At 39.1% G+C, this 19,640-nt stretch overlaps 1 protein-coding gene across 2 annotated transcripts in view; it reads left to right on the top strand.

Moving 5' to 3' along the window:
- The window catches only part of SCP2 (sterol carrier protein 2), a 156,659-nt gene that overhangs the window by 105,274 nt on the left and 31,745 nt on the right, over nt 1-19,640 (top strand). For both annotated transcript variants that reach the window (XM_058303572.2, XM_023591836.3), the window contains exon 12: nt 2,078-2,231. In XM_058303572.2, coding sequence (XP_058159555.1) covers nt 2,078-2,231 — 154 coding nt within the window. The remainder of the gene's footprint in view (nt 1-2,077; nt 2,232-19,640) is intronic.

Below are 19,640 nucleotides of genomic sequence, written 5' to 3'. Positions count from 1 at the left end.
TCTATTTGAAATTCTTTAAAGAACTCTAAGTTCTCTTAGGACAGTCCCTATTAATTAAGTCTGAACTATGTAACAGAAAATAAAAAGCCCTTTAATATCTAATTTCAGCTTCCCTCTTGACTCACACACTCATTTCTCTCTCCTTCTTCCTCCTCATTCTTTCCTCCACTTTGTTTTCTCTCCCCCTGCTCCCCGCCCTTTCCTCTTACACGCTCTCACTCTCTTTCTCCCTTCTTTCCTCCCTCTCACATTAGCTTTCTTGAGTACTCTTCTGTAGTCTCATATCACTTAACTTTCTATTCTTAAAGCAGGCCATATTCCTTCTTCGCATATGCTTATCTCCTTGAAACTTTCTTTCCTCCTTTTTCCCTAACTCCTCTTTCTCCTAGGGTCTCAGTTTAGATCTTTGATTATCTGGGAATCATTCCTTGGCTATGCTTAGTATCCTCCTTTGTGCTCTTGTAGCATTTGTGCTGAAGCCTACATAGTATAAACTGTATTATAAATGCCTGCATTTTTATGTCTCAGACTGTCAGCCCATGAGGGAAAGGACCATGCTTATCTTGCTGTTTGCTGGATCTTCTCAGCCTTATGCAGTGCCAGCACATAATAGGCATTCAGTAAATATTTGTTGAATAGATGGGTAAATGAATATTCATTGGTACCTGGAAATTTTCACTTAAGATTATATTACAAGCATTTTCCTATATTGTTAAAAACTTTATAAACATCATTTTTAAATGACAACATATTACTTTGTTATATGACTATTTTATAATTTATGTAACCCTTCCCCAAATATTTTACTTCTAGATTGTTCCCAGTTTTTCACTGACAATGTTATGAACAGATCATTTTATATGTAAAATTTTGCCTGGTTTTGATTATTTCCATGGAATGGATTTAGTGGCATTTAAAAGACTCTTAATAACTTTTTACATTGCTTTCCAAAAAGTTTTGTACCAATATGAACTTTCACCAATACTCTATATAGGGTCTTGCCATTGTTGCCCTAGCACTGATTATTCTCATTTTTAAACACCCTTTCTAATTTGATTCATTAAAATGGTGTCTTTCTGTTCAATTTGATTAATGGTGAGGCTGAATATTTTCTCAAATATTTGTAAACCACAAGTACTCTTTTGTGAAGACAGCTAGCTGTATTTACCCCACCCATGTGTATATGAGACCAGCTTGAATACTTTTGTTTTCACATTTTCATTAAATTTTGAGGTTTCTTTTAAGGCATATTTCAAGTAAAATCTATTGTCTCAAAGTTTGGGTGTATTAACAGAATAATTCATTTGACTGTCTTCATTAATTTCCAGAAAATTCACAACTTAAAAAATCATTACAGTGTGTTGAGCTATTTATTTTAAAACTGTTTTGGATATATAGTCTGTAAATATATATAGACATGCTTGGAAATGAGAAGTGGCAGTTACATTCCAAGTTTCAAATTCCAATTCTGGAATTAGCCTGCTTCATGGCCATTTGTAGATTACTTAATCTTATATCACTAAATTCCTTTCAGCTGTAAAACTCTTTGATATTATTATTCCAGGGAGAAAATGATAATCTCGTGAATTGCTATGAATAAGTCTGGAAAAACAGCTCATTCTTTTTGGGAATTATTTGGAGAAAATAATAGGAAAAATTCCCAAAGTAATTAAATTTATAAGGAAAATGGACTCTCAAATGTTTGATTTTCTTTTGGTAAATTAAAAATGGTAAAATTAGATAAAGTATTTTTATGCTGTTTTGCCTGTGTTAGAGAACTGTTTATTCAGTGTTTTCTCTTTCAACATACAAGAAAATGACAAGTTTGATAAGGATCCATTGAATTTCTTAAGCTTACATATCGTCTAAATAAAGAGATTACTGTTGGGCGGGGAACTAACTGCAAAAACCAGCAGCGCTTTTAAGAACAATTATTTAAGCAAGTGTCGGTCCTGACTTCATTAAATGCTTTAATTAAAAGTCACAATGAGGCGTTAGCCCATTTCTGGCTTGAGAAAACTGGTGGGGCTGCTTTCTAAACCAATGGAATCTGACTGCTCTGCATTCGATTTGTTAGGTCTGGCTCAGTGTGCTGAACTGTGCTGGCAGCTGAGAGGGGAAGCAGGAAAAAGGCAAGTTCCTGGTGCAAAGATTGCTCTGCAGCACAATTTCGGCTTGGGAGGAGCTGTAGTTATAACACTGTACAAGATGGGCTTTCCTGAAGCTGCCAGGTAAGTGCTCTCTGAGTTTGGTCTAGTAGTTAATCTTTCTGAAATTTCATAGTTGATGACCTTTTACATGTAAAGAGTCCTAATTTTATTGTCTTAGTATGGCAAAGAGTATTTCCTACATTGTTTTAATAACATGACTTTCATACTTTAAAACTCGCTTTTAAACTGAACCTGCCATAGGAAATTTTTGTTCAAAAGAAGGGAGCATGATCAAAACAGATACTGAAAGAGGTCCCATAGGGCTGTTAACTCGTCCCAGCCCTGCCACCTGAATAATTAGGCAAGTCACTTTGATTTTCTTTACACAGTATGCTTTCTTACTGTAACCTCCCCAGGCTTCTGAAGTTTTTAAAGAAAGTCATCAAATATGCTGATTGTATCTCCTTTTTGTGAAGACAAATTTAGGTTTCTGTATCCAGCTAAAGTCTGCTCTACTGCTAGAATTGTTCATCTCTTGCTGACTTTCTTCCTCTCCTTGAAATGCTGGTGCGCTCAAGTCTCCCAATAACACTTTACCATCCCTCTCGGGATCCCTCAACTTCCTTGCTCATCTCTCAGAGAAGTACTCCTTCCCAGAAGGAAAAAGGTTTGTCTTCCTTTCCAAGGCTCTACTCTCCTCTTTGCATATTTTTGTTTTCAAACACTTAATGTCACTTCGTTCCAAATATTAAGCATACCTTCTCCCTTTTGAATCTTTCCATTTTCCCCTTTCCAATGACTCCTTTCCCTCTCTCAGCAAATATATTCAGATCTTCCCTATTGTAAAAAAATTTTCTCGTTGCCTAAATCATGTTCTTTCATGATGAACCTTTTATATCGAGCCACCTTTGTTTTTCTGTGTTGTTATACCTTGCAGTCCTCCTTACTTCACTGCTGAGGTCAAGTAAGGCTACCAATAATGGATTATAGAATTGAATGTCCTTGTCTTTAATTTTAGTCCTTAAACTCTTTAACCATGCTGTAGCTTTTAATATTAATTGGCTTCCTGTTCTTCACTGAAATTCTTGGTGATTATTTATTCATTTATTCACACCACTTGTTCCACAAAGGTTATAAGACACACTTCTTTTTATTGAATTGATCCTGGTCACCTTTTATAAATTCTTGGGCTTCTTTTGTCCTCCTTTCTCTGCCTGGAATATTATTTCCATTGTAAAAAGTCTTTCTTATGTGATCCATCTCACATTCAGTCTTTTAAATATCATAGCACTTTGTACCTCTTAGGTCCTAATCCACTTTTGGTCTGCTTGCAGTATATATATGGCTTATTGTTATCCCCTTTATTATATGAAATCTTTTAGGCCCAAGCCTGTGACTTACTCTTCCCCACATTAGGATCTTTTTCATAGTAAAAAAATGTTTATTGAATTGAAAAAATATTTTTTCCTCCTAAATCTGAGTCATTGGTTCTGTACTGTCCACTGAAATTCCATTTAGTTCATATTTAGAGTTAAAAACTCTCTGTAAAGCCAAACTGTAAAGAGCAACCAAAGTCAGCATACTGGTTAGCTATCTAATTTGCTCAGAGTAGAAGGCTATGAATTTTATGCAAGGGGTTCTATTTAAATGTGGAATTCTCAATGTTCTTTTATTTTCAGAGACTAAATAGTTGAGAGAAAGAATTGTTCACATTAACCAGGGTTGATATTTCTGGGGAGGGAGGCAGAAGCATGAAAAAAAATCTAGAAGATATATTAACTTATCTCAGTTATCTATTAGACCAATATATTTAAAAACCGATAGGATTTGAACAACGTAATTAACAAATTTGACTTAATTGACATGTAAAATCATCTGATAACTATAGAATACACATTATTTTCAAGTGCAACAGATCATCTTCAAACAATAATAAATAATGGGCCATAAAACAAGTTTCATCAAAGTTCAAGTAATTGAAATCATATGGAGGATGTTCTTTGGCTATAGTAATTTTCCCTAGAAATCAGTAATAACTAGAAAATCTCCATATGTTTGGAAATTAAGAAATAAACTTTTAAATAATTTGGGTCCAGAAAGAATTCATAGAGGAAGCTGAAAAATATTTGGAACTGAATGATAATATATTTCTAAACTTGGGGGGATTCAGCTAAAGTCATGTTTAGAGGGGAATTTAAAGCCTTAAGAATGTATAATGAAAAAGAAGTATATATACTGAAAATCAATGAACCAAGGATCCATCGTAAAAAATTTTTGCATAGGTCACCTATTCCTGTTTTTTGTTTGTTTTTTTTTGTGTTAATCTATACATTTGAATATTTTAATATGTTAACCCTGGAAATAAAATTCTCCCCCTTCCCCCTTTTTAATTTCCTTATTCTTGAAGGCTGTAATAGCCTTTTCTGTGGTTTTCCAATATATTTATGTGAAGACTATTTTCCTTGATGTGTATAGACACTGAAGTCTCTCTTTAGCTTGTTTTTTTTTGTCTTTTGGGTCCTAACACCGTGCTCTTGCTCCACCTCCACTGCGCAGTGGGCGCCTCTGGCCGGTAGTGGGCCTTGGATGGACTGGAGAGGCCTGGGGATCCCACCTGGGCCAGCGAGTGGCGCCAGCCTTCACCTTCCTTGTGCCAGGGTGGATTTATTCGGAGCCCCTGACTTGCGATCATGTTAGACTCCTTGGCCCATGTTTCAAGGTGGGTGGGGTGGGTAGCTGACATTGTGGTGCTGCCTGGAGAACCAGCCTCCCTCCCCCTTCCTCCCTGCCCGACTCCACAGCCAGCCTGGGGTACACTGGGGACAGCCACCCTCTGTTCCTTTAGCTTGTATTTAGCCTGTGTTATGAGAGTTCCTTGATTTCAGGAGCTGGAAAAAAAAAAAAAACAAAGAAAGAAAGGGAGGGAAGCAGAGAGGTGGGGAAGGACCCACTCCCAGTCTTTGCAGATGGGCTTTGTGCTTGCCCTCTCCTATGCTCAGCCATTCTTGCTGTGAGCCCAAAGAACAGCCCACGGTGAAAGCATAGGGTCCCCTTAGATCTTTTCTGAGCATGTGGGAGGCCTTATAAATTTCCCCTTATACATGCCCCGCTTTCCCCAGGAAATTCCAGGCCTTAGGGGCTCTAGTGTGTTTGGCAACCATCAACCATAATCTTTTGCCCCAGGCACCTGCTGTTTTAAATGTTCTCTGTTTTAGTGGCCACACCTTCCACTTTTCTGTCCAGGGTGAGTTCTGGGACAGGCAGAACAGAGAGGAGTGATTTAATAAATCTTTCAGGCTGCGACTAGAAGGGTTGGAAGACAAACATACACCACAATTTGTATATACAGTGTGCTCTACTCTCTCTGGAACTCAGGCTAGGGACCCATCCTGGGAGTTCCAGTTTTGCTGTACTGGACTGGAGAGGGAGTAGAGGAAGGGCTAGTAAAAATACTGTGAGACTTTCCTAGCATTTTAAGTTGCCTTTTACTGGGTTCATTTTTTTCTTGGTTGCTGTAAACCTTTGCCTTTTCCAGAGTTCTGAGAAACTTGGTTCTGCCAATTTCTTCTTGTTTTTCAGTGTCTCTGTGGGGGGGATGGGATTTTGGAGCTTCCTACTCTACCGTCTTACTAATATTACAATTAAGTATTTTTGTTTGTTTTAAAGTATAGCAAAATGAAACCAAAGAAAGTGGAAGGGAAAAGTAATAAAGATAAAAACATAAATGAATGAAATAGAAAACCACTGTATAATAGATGGCCAAAGATTGGTTCTTTGAAAAAAACTAATAAAATAGCTACCCCCTTGATGAAATTGATCAAGGAAAAAAAAGGACAGAAGGCACAAATACGTTTGATGGTGTCTAGTATTGTAGAGGATGGGAATTCATGAAACTTGTATTGCTAGCAGAAGGATAAATTAATAAAACTGCTTTGGATAATAATTTGGCAGTGTCTACTAACTAAGCATTCTTTTTGGCCTAGACGTTTCCCCTTTAAACATATATATGCTAGAGAAACTCTTAAATATACACAATAGGAAACATAGATTTTGCTTCGCTGTATTAGCAGAATAACTGAAACTAAACATATGTCATATACAGGTAAGTAAATAGTAATATATTCTTGCATCCAATTTCCTTTATTCTGAAACCATCAATTAGCCTTTCTTTATATTTCTTGATCTTGACGTTGTTGAAGAATATAGATAACATTCTGTAAAGGTAGAATGTTCCTCAATTGCATTTGTCTGATATATCCTCATAATTAGATTCAAGTTATACATTTTTTACAGGAATACTACTAAAGTGATGTTGTATCTCCAGAACATCTGTCAGGACGTATATGATATTGATTGTCCCACGTTGGTGATATTAGCTTTGATCACCTGATTAAGGTGGTGTCTATCATGTTTCTCCACTGTAAAGTTGCTTCTTTCACCTTTGTAGTTAATAGGTAATTTGTAAAAAAAATGCTTTGAGACTATGTAAACATCCTGTTCCTTATCAAATTTTAACCCATTCATTTTTGCATCCATTAATGATTTTCTAACTTCTAACTTCTTCATTCCTTCTATATTAATTGGCATTCTGCTATATGGAAGAACTTTCCCTTCTCCCCCGTTAGTTTATTCATATGTGTGTTTGAACTGATGATTCTTATTTTATTCAGTGGGCTATAGTCCATAGTATCATTTGTTTTGATGCTCAAAATGTCCCCTATTTGGCCTCTGGGAGCTCCTTCAAGGTGGCTCAAATGTCCTCATAATTTTTTTCAGGCTCAGTCTGTACTGTCCCTGCCCAAGTGCAAGGAGCCCTCATTCCTGTTAGTGGAAAATGGTATTTAGAAACCACAATGTGGCTGCTATATGTATGCTCATTCTTACTACTTCTAGGCCTTTTCAGTGGGTGGTGACATACACACAAATATATTTATATACACACACATTATTTTAGTTTTATTTTTAAAGTTTTAAGGGATGCATGCAGTAATATTAAGTGATTTATATCTGTCTTCATACTAATGTAGGCCACCATTTTAGTGCAGTTAGAATGAAGAAATTCTACAACTACTTCAATACTACCTGTGTGTCAAATATTCTTTTGTTTTTATGGACTGGAATTATAGAGGTAATGTTGATAAGTGAAAAGAGTACCCTGTCAACTTTTTTTTATCACATTGACATGCTTTGGGCATGTTACCTTAATTTTTTCCTCATTTAGAAAATAGTGAAAATACTTCGGAAATTAGAAAACTGATATATAAAACACTTGGTACATATTGTAGCTGTAAAATAAACTCTAGATTTTTGATTTCCCAATTGATTTTCCTTTTTTCTTGTTTATCTAGTCCATATCACTAGTTAAATGGTAAAAAAAAAAAAAAAAAAAGGTTATATTTAGTAAATTATAATAAATATCATCAAGGGATTTGGAAAAAATTAACTTTAATTTTTGGTACAGACTGGGAGACAGCCTATTGTTTGAAGCCTAACAGCCTGGCCATAAGGATCTCATCACAGTTCTCACCATATTCCTATGAGGTTTCTTTTTTCCTTTCAACTCCATACCCTCTAGAGTGGCCATGGTGGCACTGTGTGCCTGTTCTGAAGTCAAAGGGAGTTGCTGATTGTGAATGAACTTTACTTGCAAGTACTTACGAGCATCGTAGAGCCATCCCTAATCAGAACACACTGATTACTGGCAAAAGATTAGATTTAGGAATGAAGATTTGATTAAAATAGAGAATTTTGTATTCTTCATAAATACCAACAGCAACCATGTTTTTAAAATTGGTTTTTAACAGCTTGAGTTACCATTCACATACCATTTAATTCACTCATTTTAATTGTGCAGTTCAGTGGTTTTTAATATATCCACAGAGTTATGCAACTGACACAATCAATTTTAGAACATTTCATCACCTCAGAAAGGAAATTCTGTATACATTAGCAGTCACTTACTCCTCATTGCCACCTCCTACCAGCCTTTGGCAACCACTGATCTACTTTCTGTCTGGATTTGCCTATTCTGAACATTTCATTTAAATGAAATGCCATATGTGGTGTTTTGTGACTGGTTTCTTTCATTTAGTGTAATGTTTCAGTGTACATCTATGCTGTACCATGTATCAGTATTTCATTCCTTTTTTACAGCTAAATAATATTCTCTTGTATGATTATATACCACATTTTGTTTGTCCATTCATCAGTTGGTAGACATTTGGGTTGCTTCTACTTTTTGACTATTGTGAACAATGCTGTCATGACGATTTGTATAAGGTTTTTGTGTGGACGTATGCTTTCAGTTCTCTTGGTTATACCCAGGTGTGGAATTGCCGGATTATCTGTTAACTCTGCATTTAACATTTTGTGGAACTGCCGTACTGTTCTCCAAAGCAGCTGCACCATTTTACATTTCCACCACCAATGTATGAGGATTTCAGATTTTCCACATCTTAGTTAAAACATGTTATTTTTTTTTATTTTAGCCATAAAAATTTTTAAAAAGTGTGAATGGTATATTGTTATGGTTTTGACTTGCATTTCCCTGTTGGCTAATGATGGCTTGCTTCTTTTCATGTGCTTATTGGTAATTTGTATATCTGTTGGAGAAGTGTCTCTTCAGATCCTGTAGCCATTTTTAATTTTTATTTTTTTTAATAATGAGTTGTAAGAGTCCTTTAGCATCCACTTTTTGAGGGCCCAGTATGTGCCCAGCCCGTGCTAGGTGCTTTACATTCAATACTTTGTTTAATCTTCTTAAAAGTCCCACACAGTGGGTATTATACTATTTACATATGAGGAGATATGATTCATAGTTAAAAACTTATGGAAAAAAAGGGGTGGGAATCAGGACTCCACCCCTCATCTATCTGATTTCAGGGCTCTTTGTTGGCTACTCTGTGTTCCTAATCTTTAACATTGTTGAAGCAGAACCTATCTTCTAGGCCCTAGAATGAAATTTGCCAGGAAGTATAGAGGGAATTCCTATACTGAATGGGAGATACTACTGGTTGAAGGTCTTTACCAACATTTTAAAAACTAGATTTATTTGAACAAACTTTCATAACCAAGAATTTAAAGAAAAAAATTATGTTTCCAGTTAAAAAAAACTTTTATGTAAAGAAATCATGAGGAGCATCCTTTTGTAATGTGAGTAATCTCTTTTCTGAGTTTGCTTAAGTTGGTATATTCAGTTTCCTTAGAGCAGGGCATGTATGAAGTAAATTGTAAGGAGTAAAGGGTTTTTCAGAAAATATTGATAAAACTTTACATCATAACTTTTTATTTTAAGATTTATTTTTTATTTATTTCTCTCTCCTTCCCCTCCCCCACTTCCCAGTTGTCTGCTTTCTGTGTCCATTCACTGCGTGTTCTTCTGTGACTGTTTCTATCCTTATCCGTGCCACCAGGAATCTGTGTTTCTTTTTGTTGCGTCATCTTGTTGTGTCAGCTCTCCATGTGTGTGGCATCATTCCTGGGCAGGCTGCACTTTCTTTTCGCGCTGGGCGCCTCTCCTTACGGGGTGCACTCCTTGCATAATAACTGAAGTAAACATTAGATTCAATCAGAGGATGGCAAAAAGTGAACAGTTGGCTCACTTGGATAGGTTAAAAAAGGTTTCACAGAAAAGAAATATTGTGGGCTGGGTCTTGCTGGGTGAAATGGAATTTATCAAGAGTTGAGGCATTCCAGGCATGGTAAGCTGCAGTGCAAAGGCCTGGAAGGGTGAAGAACATTGAGAACCACAGATCATTCAGCATAGCTGGAGCTTAGGTTGCATGTCTTGTTCCTGATTTTCCATACCCACCCTTTTAGCTACATTCTCGGCTCATTACTTTGCTTTATATTTCTTTGAGAAGATAGATGTTGTTCATCACAAACCTCCTCATGTTCAATCTAAGACGTGTAGACCTACCTAAGAATTGCACCCTTTGGATCCTCTTTCTTCCCTCCTTCCCTCGAGCACCATCCTCCTCCTATCACAGGTAGTGGATCACATTCCAGTCACCTTCTCAAGACTCCTCTCCTTCCATCCCCTCTCCCCTGGCTCATTACCACCATTATCAAACATGCTCTGATATGTTAATCTTAAAACATACTACATTCCTCCCTAGTTGCCACTCCAGTTCATGTTTCCCAAAAGAGCTACTGTTTCTATTTCCCTGTTCCATTCACTCTCTAATCACTGACTTCCCCCTCCAAAGTGTCCTAAAACTGTTTTGGTCAAGGTCACCTGTTAGAGGTTGAAGTTATTTTATGAATCCGCAAAAGAAAAGGATTATGTTCTTGAACTAATCCATTCCTGTGGGTTTTGGGGTCCTATTTATTAGACTGCATCAGTGAGGTGTGACTCAGGTTAGGTCTCCGCCCTCTTACTGGAGCTTTATATAGACAGAGACACAGAGAGACACAGAGAGACACAGAGAAAGGAAACCTCCACTTTATACCATACCATGTGAAAGAGGACTCTAAGATCACTAGCAACCAAAGTTTAAGCACAAAGCCCCCAAGATGCTGGGCCCAGGAGCAGCTCAAGGCCACAGCCTACAGCTGAATTTGGGAAGAAAGCGGAGCAGCCGAGACTGAGAGAGGAGGCCTGGAAAGAGATAAACCCTATGTCTAGTTGCCCACAGCTGAGCTCTGGGAGACGGTAGATTGTGAAGGGAGGCAGGGACCTCAGCAGAGATCGGCCACCATCTTTAGCACATGATAGGACACAAGGATCACCAGTAGCTTTGGTGAGAGGAATCTCTGATGGTGCTTTGATTTGGACGTTTCATGGCCTTGAAACTGTAAGCTTTTACCCTAAATAAAGTACTCATTTAAAAGCCAACCCATTTCTGGTCCTTTGCATCAGCAGCACTGTGGCAAACCAAGACATCACCCATACTTTCCATGTTACCAACTTGGCTGACTCTTTACTGGTCTCACCTAACTTGACCTTTTGACAGCGTTTAACAGTTTACCCCTCCCTCTCAGATTCTTTCTTCCCTCTGAGCTTCTGTGATACTCTGCTCTTTCCGGTATTCCTCTTGCATTAGTAGCTACTGCTTCTCCTTCCATCCCATGCCTCTAACTATAATGGGGTTCCGCACAGTGTTTTCTTCTGCTCTCTTCTGTCACCTCCAGTTAAGCTTATCAATTTCCATGGATTTAAATACTTTTGTTATACTAATTATTACCCCATTTTATTTCCAGTCCAGACCTCTCTTCTGAGGACTAGATTCTCATATACCTTCTTGTCTCACAAACATCTTAAAAGTTAATGTGCCTAAAACAGAACTTAGATCCACCCCCACCCCCTATTCCCATTATCTTCTTTGACTCAGTAAATGACACTGAATGACCATCCCCTTGCCCTTTCCTCTCCCTCTTATATAGCCCTCTATCCCCAGCAGCAAGGCCTATGGATCCAATTTCCAGTATATATATGTGTATGTGTGTATTTTTTTACTTACCAAACTGTGAAAATACTATGTTGATTGGTTTTGAAAATTATGTAAAATACATGCTTTAGGGAAGTGAACTTGGCCCAGTGGTTAGGGCGTCCATCTACCACATGGGAGGTCCATGGTTGAAACCCCGGGCTTCCTTAACCGTGTGGAGCTGGCCCATGCGTAGTGCTGATGCGCGCAAGGAGTGCCATGCCATGCAGGGGTGTCCCCGCATAGGGGAACCCCACGCACAAGGAGTGCACCCCGTAAGGAGAGCTGCCCAGCACAAAAGAAAGTTCAGCCTGCCCAGGAATGGCACTGCACACAAGGAGAGCTGACACAACAAGATGACGCAACAAAAAGAGACAGATTTCCATGCTGCTTACAACAGCAGAAGCGGACAAAGAAGAACACGCAGCAAATAGACACAGAGAACAGACAACTGGGGTAGGGGGATAGGGGAGAGAAATTAAAAAAAAAAAAAAATGCTTGATTTTTTTTAATTTTTAATTTTATCCTTTTTTTTTTTAAAGAAAAGATACATAGATCATACAAAATGATACATTAAAAAATATAAGCAGTTCCCATATACCCCACTCCCCATAACACCCACTCCTCCCACATCAACTTCTTTCATTATTGTGTACATTCATTGTGTTTGATGAATACATTTTGGAGCACTGCTACACAGCATGGATTAAAATTTACGTTGTAGTTTACACTCTCTTCCAGTCCATTCAGTGAGTTATGGCAGGATACGTAATGTCCTGCATCTGTCCCTGCAGTATTGTTCAGGACAACTCCAGGTCCTGAAAAATGCCCTATTTTGAATCCATTTCCTCTCCATCTCCACTGGCAGGCTGTGTCTACCATAGTCTAGGCCACCATCTTTTATCTGGATTACTCCAGCAGCCTCCTAACCAGACTCCCAATCTCTATTCTTACTGCCTCCCCTCCCCACACACACTGCTCATACAAACACTGTTGTAAGAATAATCACAGAAAAAACTATTTTACTTCCCTATTTAAACACTTCAGCAACTTCCCAGATTCCTTACTTTGGCGTGCATGATCTGGTCCATGCATACCTCTCCAATTTGATTTCATTTTACTCTCCCCCACTTACTATGCTCCAGTGACATGTCTTATTTTAGCTTTTAACATACCAAGTTCTTTGTTCCTCCCTCAAGATCTTTACACACATAGTTTCCTTTTTGAATGGCAAGCACGTTTTCTTCATTTAGTGAGTGTATTAGTCAGCCAAAGGGGTGCTGATGGAAAACACCAGAAATTGGTTGGTTTTTATAAAGGGTATTTATTTGGGGTAGGAGCTTACAGATACCCGGCCATAAAGCATAAATTACTTCCCTCACCAAAGTCTATTTCTATGTGTTAGAGCAAGATGCCTGCTGACGTCTGCGAGGGTTCAGGCTTCCTGGGTTCCTCCCTTCCTGGGGCTTGCTTCTCTTTCCTCTGTGTGCTTACTTTCTGGGTCTCCAGCTTAAAACTTCAGCATCAAACTCCAGCATCAAAACTCCAACATCAAAAACCCTTAACGCTGTCCTTTGCCATGCCTTTTATCTGTCCTTTGTCACGCCCTACTGGCACAAGAGGTTTACATAATTACTTAATCAAGCAAACCTCTGTATCCAATATAATCTAATATGCCCAGAGGAAAAGATCTGTTTACAAACATAATCCAGTATTTCTTTTTGGAATTCATCAATGATATCAAACTGCTACAGTGAGGTTTTACTTTAACTCTTCAGAGAGGTCTTTCTTTGCTCTACTTAAAAGTAGTTTCTTCTTTCTTGTTTGCTTTCTAACCCTTGCTATAACTTGCAATTATTTTGTCTGTTTACTTCTTTTTCTCCTCTAATGGGAAAATATAAATTTAGTGGGACAGGTATTGGGATTTTATTCCCGGTGCCTCAAACTATGCCTGGCATGTAACAAATGGTCATTAAGTGTTTAAGAAATGAAAGAAAAAAGGAAAAGGAACAGCACGGCAAGGGAGAAGTGGCTCAAGGCAGGGGAAAAAAGGGAAAGAGTTAAAAAAAAAAAAAGGGAGAGAAGAGAGTGGGAAGGAGAGGGGGTAGAGAAAGAAATACTTAGGCTGCTATGCTCTTGACACCTTCAAATATGTCCTTCCTGTTTCATTCCATTCTTGCTCCAGCCATTACCAGCATGCTTGTGGTATGCCACCTGGCATCCTAAGATGCCCTTATCTTCATATTGCTGGGGTTTCTGTCTATACCTAAAACTTGAGGCTTTGGAGCTCATAAAAGTCATGGCTGTAATTTTTAAACCATGGGCCAGGTACTCAGCTAGTTGCCTTACATACCAGATTCCATTTAATTCTAGAAAACCAGTGGCACTTTCTGCCTTTCTCCCCACCTCCCACTGGAGGTACACAGAAATTAAGTAACTTGCCCAGAATCATATAGCTAGTGAGTAGAGGAGGCCTTGGAATTCCAACCCTGACCTATAAAGGCTGTGTTTCTTCTGCCACATCAGGCCATTTATCTATAGTTGTTTCAGTCAAACCACCAAAGGGAAGATGGTCCTATCACAGGTCAAAAATAAATCTTGAGTCTACCCTCTGCTTCCTCCCTACTCCCTTAAATCCTGTTCTAACCACCATCATCTCTTGCCTAGACTTCTGCAGTAGCCTTTTAATTGGTCTCCCTGCCCCCTTACAGTCCATTTTCCAGCTGGCAGCCAGATTTACTTTTTAAAACATGTAAATTGGGTCATGTCACTCTCCAGCTTGTACCCTACAGTTCTTCTCATTATACTTAAAACCCAGATTACCATAAGTCCCACATAATCTTTTCCTGCCTGTTTCTCTGAGCTAATATCCTTCTAGTACTCTGCTCTACTCCAGCCTGACTCGCCTTGCCTTTCCTTTAACTGCCAAGTTGGTTTTTACCTCAGGGCTTTATACTTGAAGTTTCCTCTGCCTAGAACTGGCTTCCCCACCTAGATATTTGCATGGTTAGATCATTTATTTAATTTAAGAACTAATTTAAATATCACCTCCACAGAAAAGTCTGCCCTGACCACGCTATCTAAAACAGTATACCTAACACACACAAAAATATGCTCTCTCACCCCTTAACCTGCCTTATTTTATTTTATTTTTTTCCTTATTTTCAAAATTTTATTTTGGATTTTTAAAAACGTTTTATTTTTAAATACTTTCAAATTTACAGGATAGTTACAAAAATAATACAAACCCTATGCAGAAAACTCCAACATACTCCTATCTCCCCAGGTACCCAGATGCCCCAATTTTAACATTTTACCACATTTGGCATATCATTCTATATATCTATCAATCTGCCAATCCATCTCCCCATCTGTCTATCAATCATTTTCTGAACACCTGAGTGTAGATTATATGCATCATGCTCTTTGAACACTTAATACTGCCATGTACATTTCAAAAAAACAAGAATGTTCACTTATGTAACCATCTCAAGTGCAGTTATCAAGTTCAAGAAATTTAACATTGATAGAGCCTATAGTATAGATTCCAGTTTTTTTCATATGTCCCAATAATGTTCTTTTGAGCCTTATCTCCTCCATTATTAGATCCTGTCTAGCATCACGTATTAAGTGTCATTGTCTTGAAATCTTTTGTGTGTTATACATTTTAATATGTTAATCTGTTCATTCTGGAATTTGGTCCCTGAGCTGGGGGCTCCTTAAGTTTATATCCAGCTAGTGCTATGACAGGAATTTCCTTGAATGCCAGGAGCTAACAAAAACAAACAAACAAATGCAAGAAACACCTTTCACAGACTTTGCAAATTGGTTCTGGGCTGACTGATGCACTCCTTCAAAGTTTAGCCCATCTACCAAGAAGATCAGGCCAAGGTGAAAATGCTGGGTCCTCTTTGTCTTTTCTGAGTAAGCATCTTGTCCTGGGCATGCAATTGTGCCATTAGGAATTCCCCCATTTACAAGAATGTGAACGACCCCTCTACTACCTGTAGAATTGACTTCATCCCTCTTAGGGGTACTCTTACTATATGTCTTGAGGAGTAATCATTTGCCCCAGGTCACTTCAGTTTGTTTTTTCTTATGCTGCTTTAACTTGAGCAAGCTGCTTCTGACTGCCAAACAAATTCTAGGAGGGTAAGCCAGAGATGAGTATCCTGGTTCAGTCACTCAAGCTGCCAACTGATAGACTGGTACCAACATAAGGCCCCACAGTTTATATGTAGGAGTTACACTGCTCCCTCCAGAGCAGAGCTGGGGATCCACAATGAGAGCACAGGTTGACTCCACATGGACCACAGCAAGCGACCAGCAAGGGCACCACAAGCTTGTCCTATCATTTTTAAGTGTGGTTTCTTGATTCAGTGCTTGCCTGACTGCAACTATTTAACTGCTTTCTAGAGTTCTGAGGAAGATGGTTCTGCCAGCTTCTGCATAGCTGTGCAAAATTCTGTGGGTGAACAGAAACATAGATCATCTTTTTTTTTTTTTAAAGATTTATTTTATTTAATTCCTCCCCCCTCCCCTGGTTGTCTGTTCTCTGTGTCTATTTGCTGCGTCTTGTTTCTTTGTCCGCTTCTTTTGTCGTTAGCGGCAAGGGAAGTGTGGGCGGCGCCATTCCTGGGCAGGCTGCACTTTCTTTCGCGCTGGGCGGCTCTCCTTACGGGTGCACTCCTTGCGCGTGGGGCTCCCCTACGCGGGGGACACCCCTGCGTGGCAGGGCACTCCTTGCGCGCATCAGCACTGCGCATGGGCCAGCTCCACACGGGTCAAGGAGGCCCGGGGTTTGAATCACGGACCTCCCGTGTGGTAGACGGACACTCTAACCACTGGGCCAAGTCCGTTTCCCTAGATCATCTTATGCCACCATCTTGGTTGGCTGGAAGTTCTCTCTCTCTCTCATTTGAGAAGTTGTAGGTTTACAGAAATATACAGTTACATCTCTCACACACTCAGCTTTCCCTATTATTATTATTATTTTTTGGCTTTTATAAAGGGTATTTATTTGGGGTAGAAGCTTACAGTTATAAGGCTCCTTAAAGAATCCAACTCTGGAAGTGGATTTGGCTCAACAGATAGAGCATCCACCTACCACATGGGAGGTCTGGTGTTCAAACCTGGGGTCTCCTGATCTGTGTGATGAGCTGGCCCATGCACAGTGCTGATGTGCTCAAGGAGTGCCGTGCCACGCAGGGGTGTCCCCTGCGTAGGGGAGCCCCACACACAAGGAGTGCACCCTGTAAGGAGAGCTGCTCAGTGTGAAAAAAGTGCAACCTGCCCAGGAGTGGCGCCGCACACACAGAGAGCTGATGCAGCAAGATGATGCAACAAAAAGAGACACAGATTCCTGGTGCTGCTGACAAGAATACAAGTGGACACAGAAGAATACACAGCGAATGGACAGAGAGAGCAGACAACTGGGGGAGGGGGAGGGAGGGGAAAGGGGAGAGAAATAAATTAAAAATAAATCTTTAAAAAAAAAAAAAAAAGAATCCAACTGAAGGTACCATAAGAGGTACTTCTTCACCCAAAGTGTTGCCGCATGTTGGAAGCAAGATGGCAGTCAATGTCTAAGAGGGTACAGACTTCCTCTATCCTATTTTTTTTCCCTCTTTTTAAAAAAATGCTACATTTAAAAAGTATAAGAGGTCCCCATATACCTCCCACCCCCAACACCCCACTCTTCCCACATCAACAACCTCTTTCATCATCGTAGGACATTCATTGCATTTGTAGAGTACATTTTGGAGCACTGTTGCACCGCATGAATAATGGTTTACATTGTAGTTTACACTCCCCCCAAGTACATTCAGTGGGTTATGGCAGAGCATACAATGTCCAGCATCTGTCCCTGCAGTACCACCCAGGATGACTCCAAGTTCTAAAATGCCCCCACATCATATCTTTTCTTCCCTCCCCCTACCTTCAGCAGCTACAGTGGCCACTTTCTCCACAACAATGCTACAATTTCTTCCATTACTAATCATAATAGTTCCAAAATAGAATGTCAGTAAGTCCACTCTAATCTATACTCTATTCCTCTATCCTGTGGATCCTGGGATGGTTATGTCCACTCCACCTCTATATCGAGAGGGGACTTAGATTCCACATGGATGGTGGATGCAGTTCTCCTGCTTGCAGTTTTAGGCACTCTTGGCTCCTTGGTGTAGTGGTTGACCTTCTTCACCTCCCTGTTAGCTGGCTGGGATAAGTCCAATAATGTAGAGGGTAGGAGTTACAAGACTGCTGAGGCTCAGGGCCTGGCTGTCACATAGCTTTCCCTATTATTAACACTTTGTGTTTATGTAGTACCTTTTTATAATTGATGAAAGAATATTGTTACAATTGTACTATTAACTATAGACCATAATTTACATTAAGGTTCACTATTTGCGTTCTATAGTCCTATGGGTTTTTATTTAATTTTTATTCTAGTAACACATATACAGCCTAAAATTTCTACTTGTAACCAGATGCAAATATATAATTTAGTGGTGTTAATTATTTTCACCATGCTGTGCTATACCATCACCTCCATCTCTTATGAAAACCTTTCCATCACCTCAGTCAGAAACTCCATACCGTTAACTCTTCATCTCTACCCCATTCTGGCCCCTGGTAATGTATTTTCTACTTTCTGATTCTATGAATTTCTTCATTCTAATTATTTGATATCATTGAGTTCATACAATATTTGTCCTTTCATGTCTGGTTTATTTCACTCAGCATGATATCTTTAAGGTTCATCCATGTTGCTGCATGTATCAGAACTACAATATTCCATTGTATATTTAAAATTCATTTTTTAAATCCATTCATTGGTTGATGGATACTTGGATTCTTCCATCTTGTGACAACTGTGAATAATGCCACTGTGATCATCAGTGTGAAAATATGTTTGAGACCCTGCTTTCAATTCTTTTGAGATATACCTAGAAGTGGAGTCACTGGGTCATTTATGATAATTCTGTAGTTAACTTTCTGAGAAACCACCAAACTATCTTCTTCAGTGGCTCAAATATTTTACATTCCCACCAACAATGAATGTTTCTATTTTTCTATGTCCTTACCACTGCTTGATATTTTCTGTTTTTAATAATAGCTGTTCTACTTGTAGTGAAATGGTTTCTCATTGTGGTTTTGATTTGCATTTCCCTAATGGATAATGATGTTGAGCATCTTTTCATGTGCTTTTTTGGTCATTTATACGTCCTCTTTGGAAAAATGTCTATTCAAGTCTTTTGCCCATTTTTAAATTGAGTTGTTTGCCTGTTGTTGTTGAGTTGTAGATGTTATTATATATTCTGGATAGTAAACCTTTACCAGATTTGTGGTTTCCATATGCTTTCTCCAATTTTGTAGAATTGTCATATTACTTTCATGTTGAAGTCCTTTGAGGTTCAAAAGATTTTAATTTTGATGAGGCCCTATTTATCAATTTTTTCTTTTGTTGCTTATGCTTTTGGTGTAAAGTTTAAGAAACAGTTGCCTAATACATGGTTCCAAAGATGCTTCTGTATGTTCTCTTCTATGAGGTGTATGCTTTTGGTTCTTATATTTAAGTTTGATGCATTTTGCATTAATTTTTGTTTGTGGCTGTGAGTTAGAGATCCACCTTCATACTATTGCAAATGGTGGTCTTCCAGTTTTCCTACCACCATTTATTGAGCAATTATTTTCTTCCAATTTAGTGCACTTGTCACCCTTATCAAAAGTCAGTTGGGGGAAGCGGACTTGGCCCAGTGGTTAGGGTGTCCGCCTACCACATGGGAGGTCCACAGTTCAAACCCCAGGCCTCCTTGACCCATGGGGAGCTGGCCCACGCACAGTGCTGGTGCACGCAAGGAGTGCCCTGCTACGCAGGGGTGTTCCCCGCATAGGGCAGCCCCACGCGCAAGGAGTGCGCACCGTAAGGAGAGCCGCCCAGCACGAAAGAAAGTTCAGCCTGCCCAGGAATGGTGCTGCACACACAGAGAGCTGACACAACAAGATGACGCAACAAAAAGAAACACAGATTCCCGTGCCGCTGACAACAACAGAAGCAAGT

The sequence above is a fragment of the Dasypus novemcinctus genome, chromosome 9 (assembly GCF_030445035.2).
Source record: "Dasypus novemcinctus isolate mDasNov1 chromosome 9, mDasNov1.1.hap2, whole genome shotgun sequence".
Taxonomy (NCBI): domain Eukaryota; kingdom Metazoa; phylum Chordata; class Mammalia; order Cingulata; family Dasypodidae; genus Dasypus; species Dasypus novemcinctus.
Note: the sequence above shows the minus strand (reverse complement) of the source record. Positions and strands in the feature narration are given on the sequence as shown.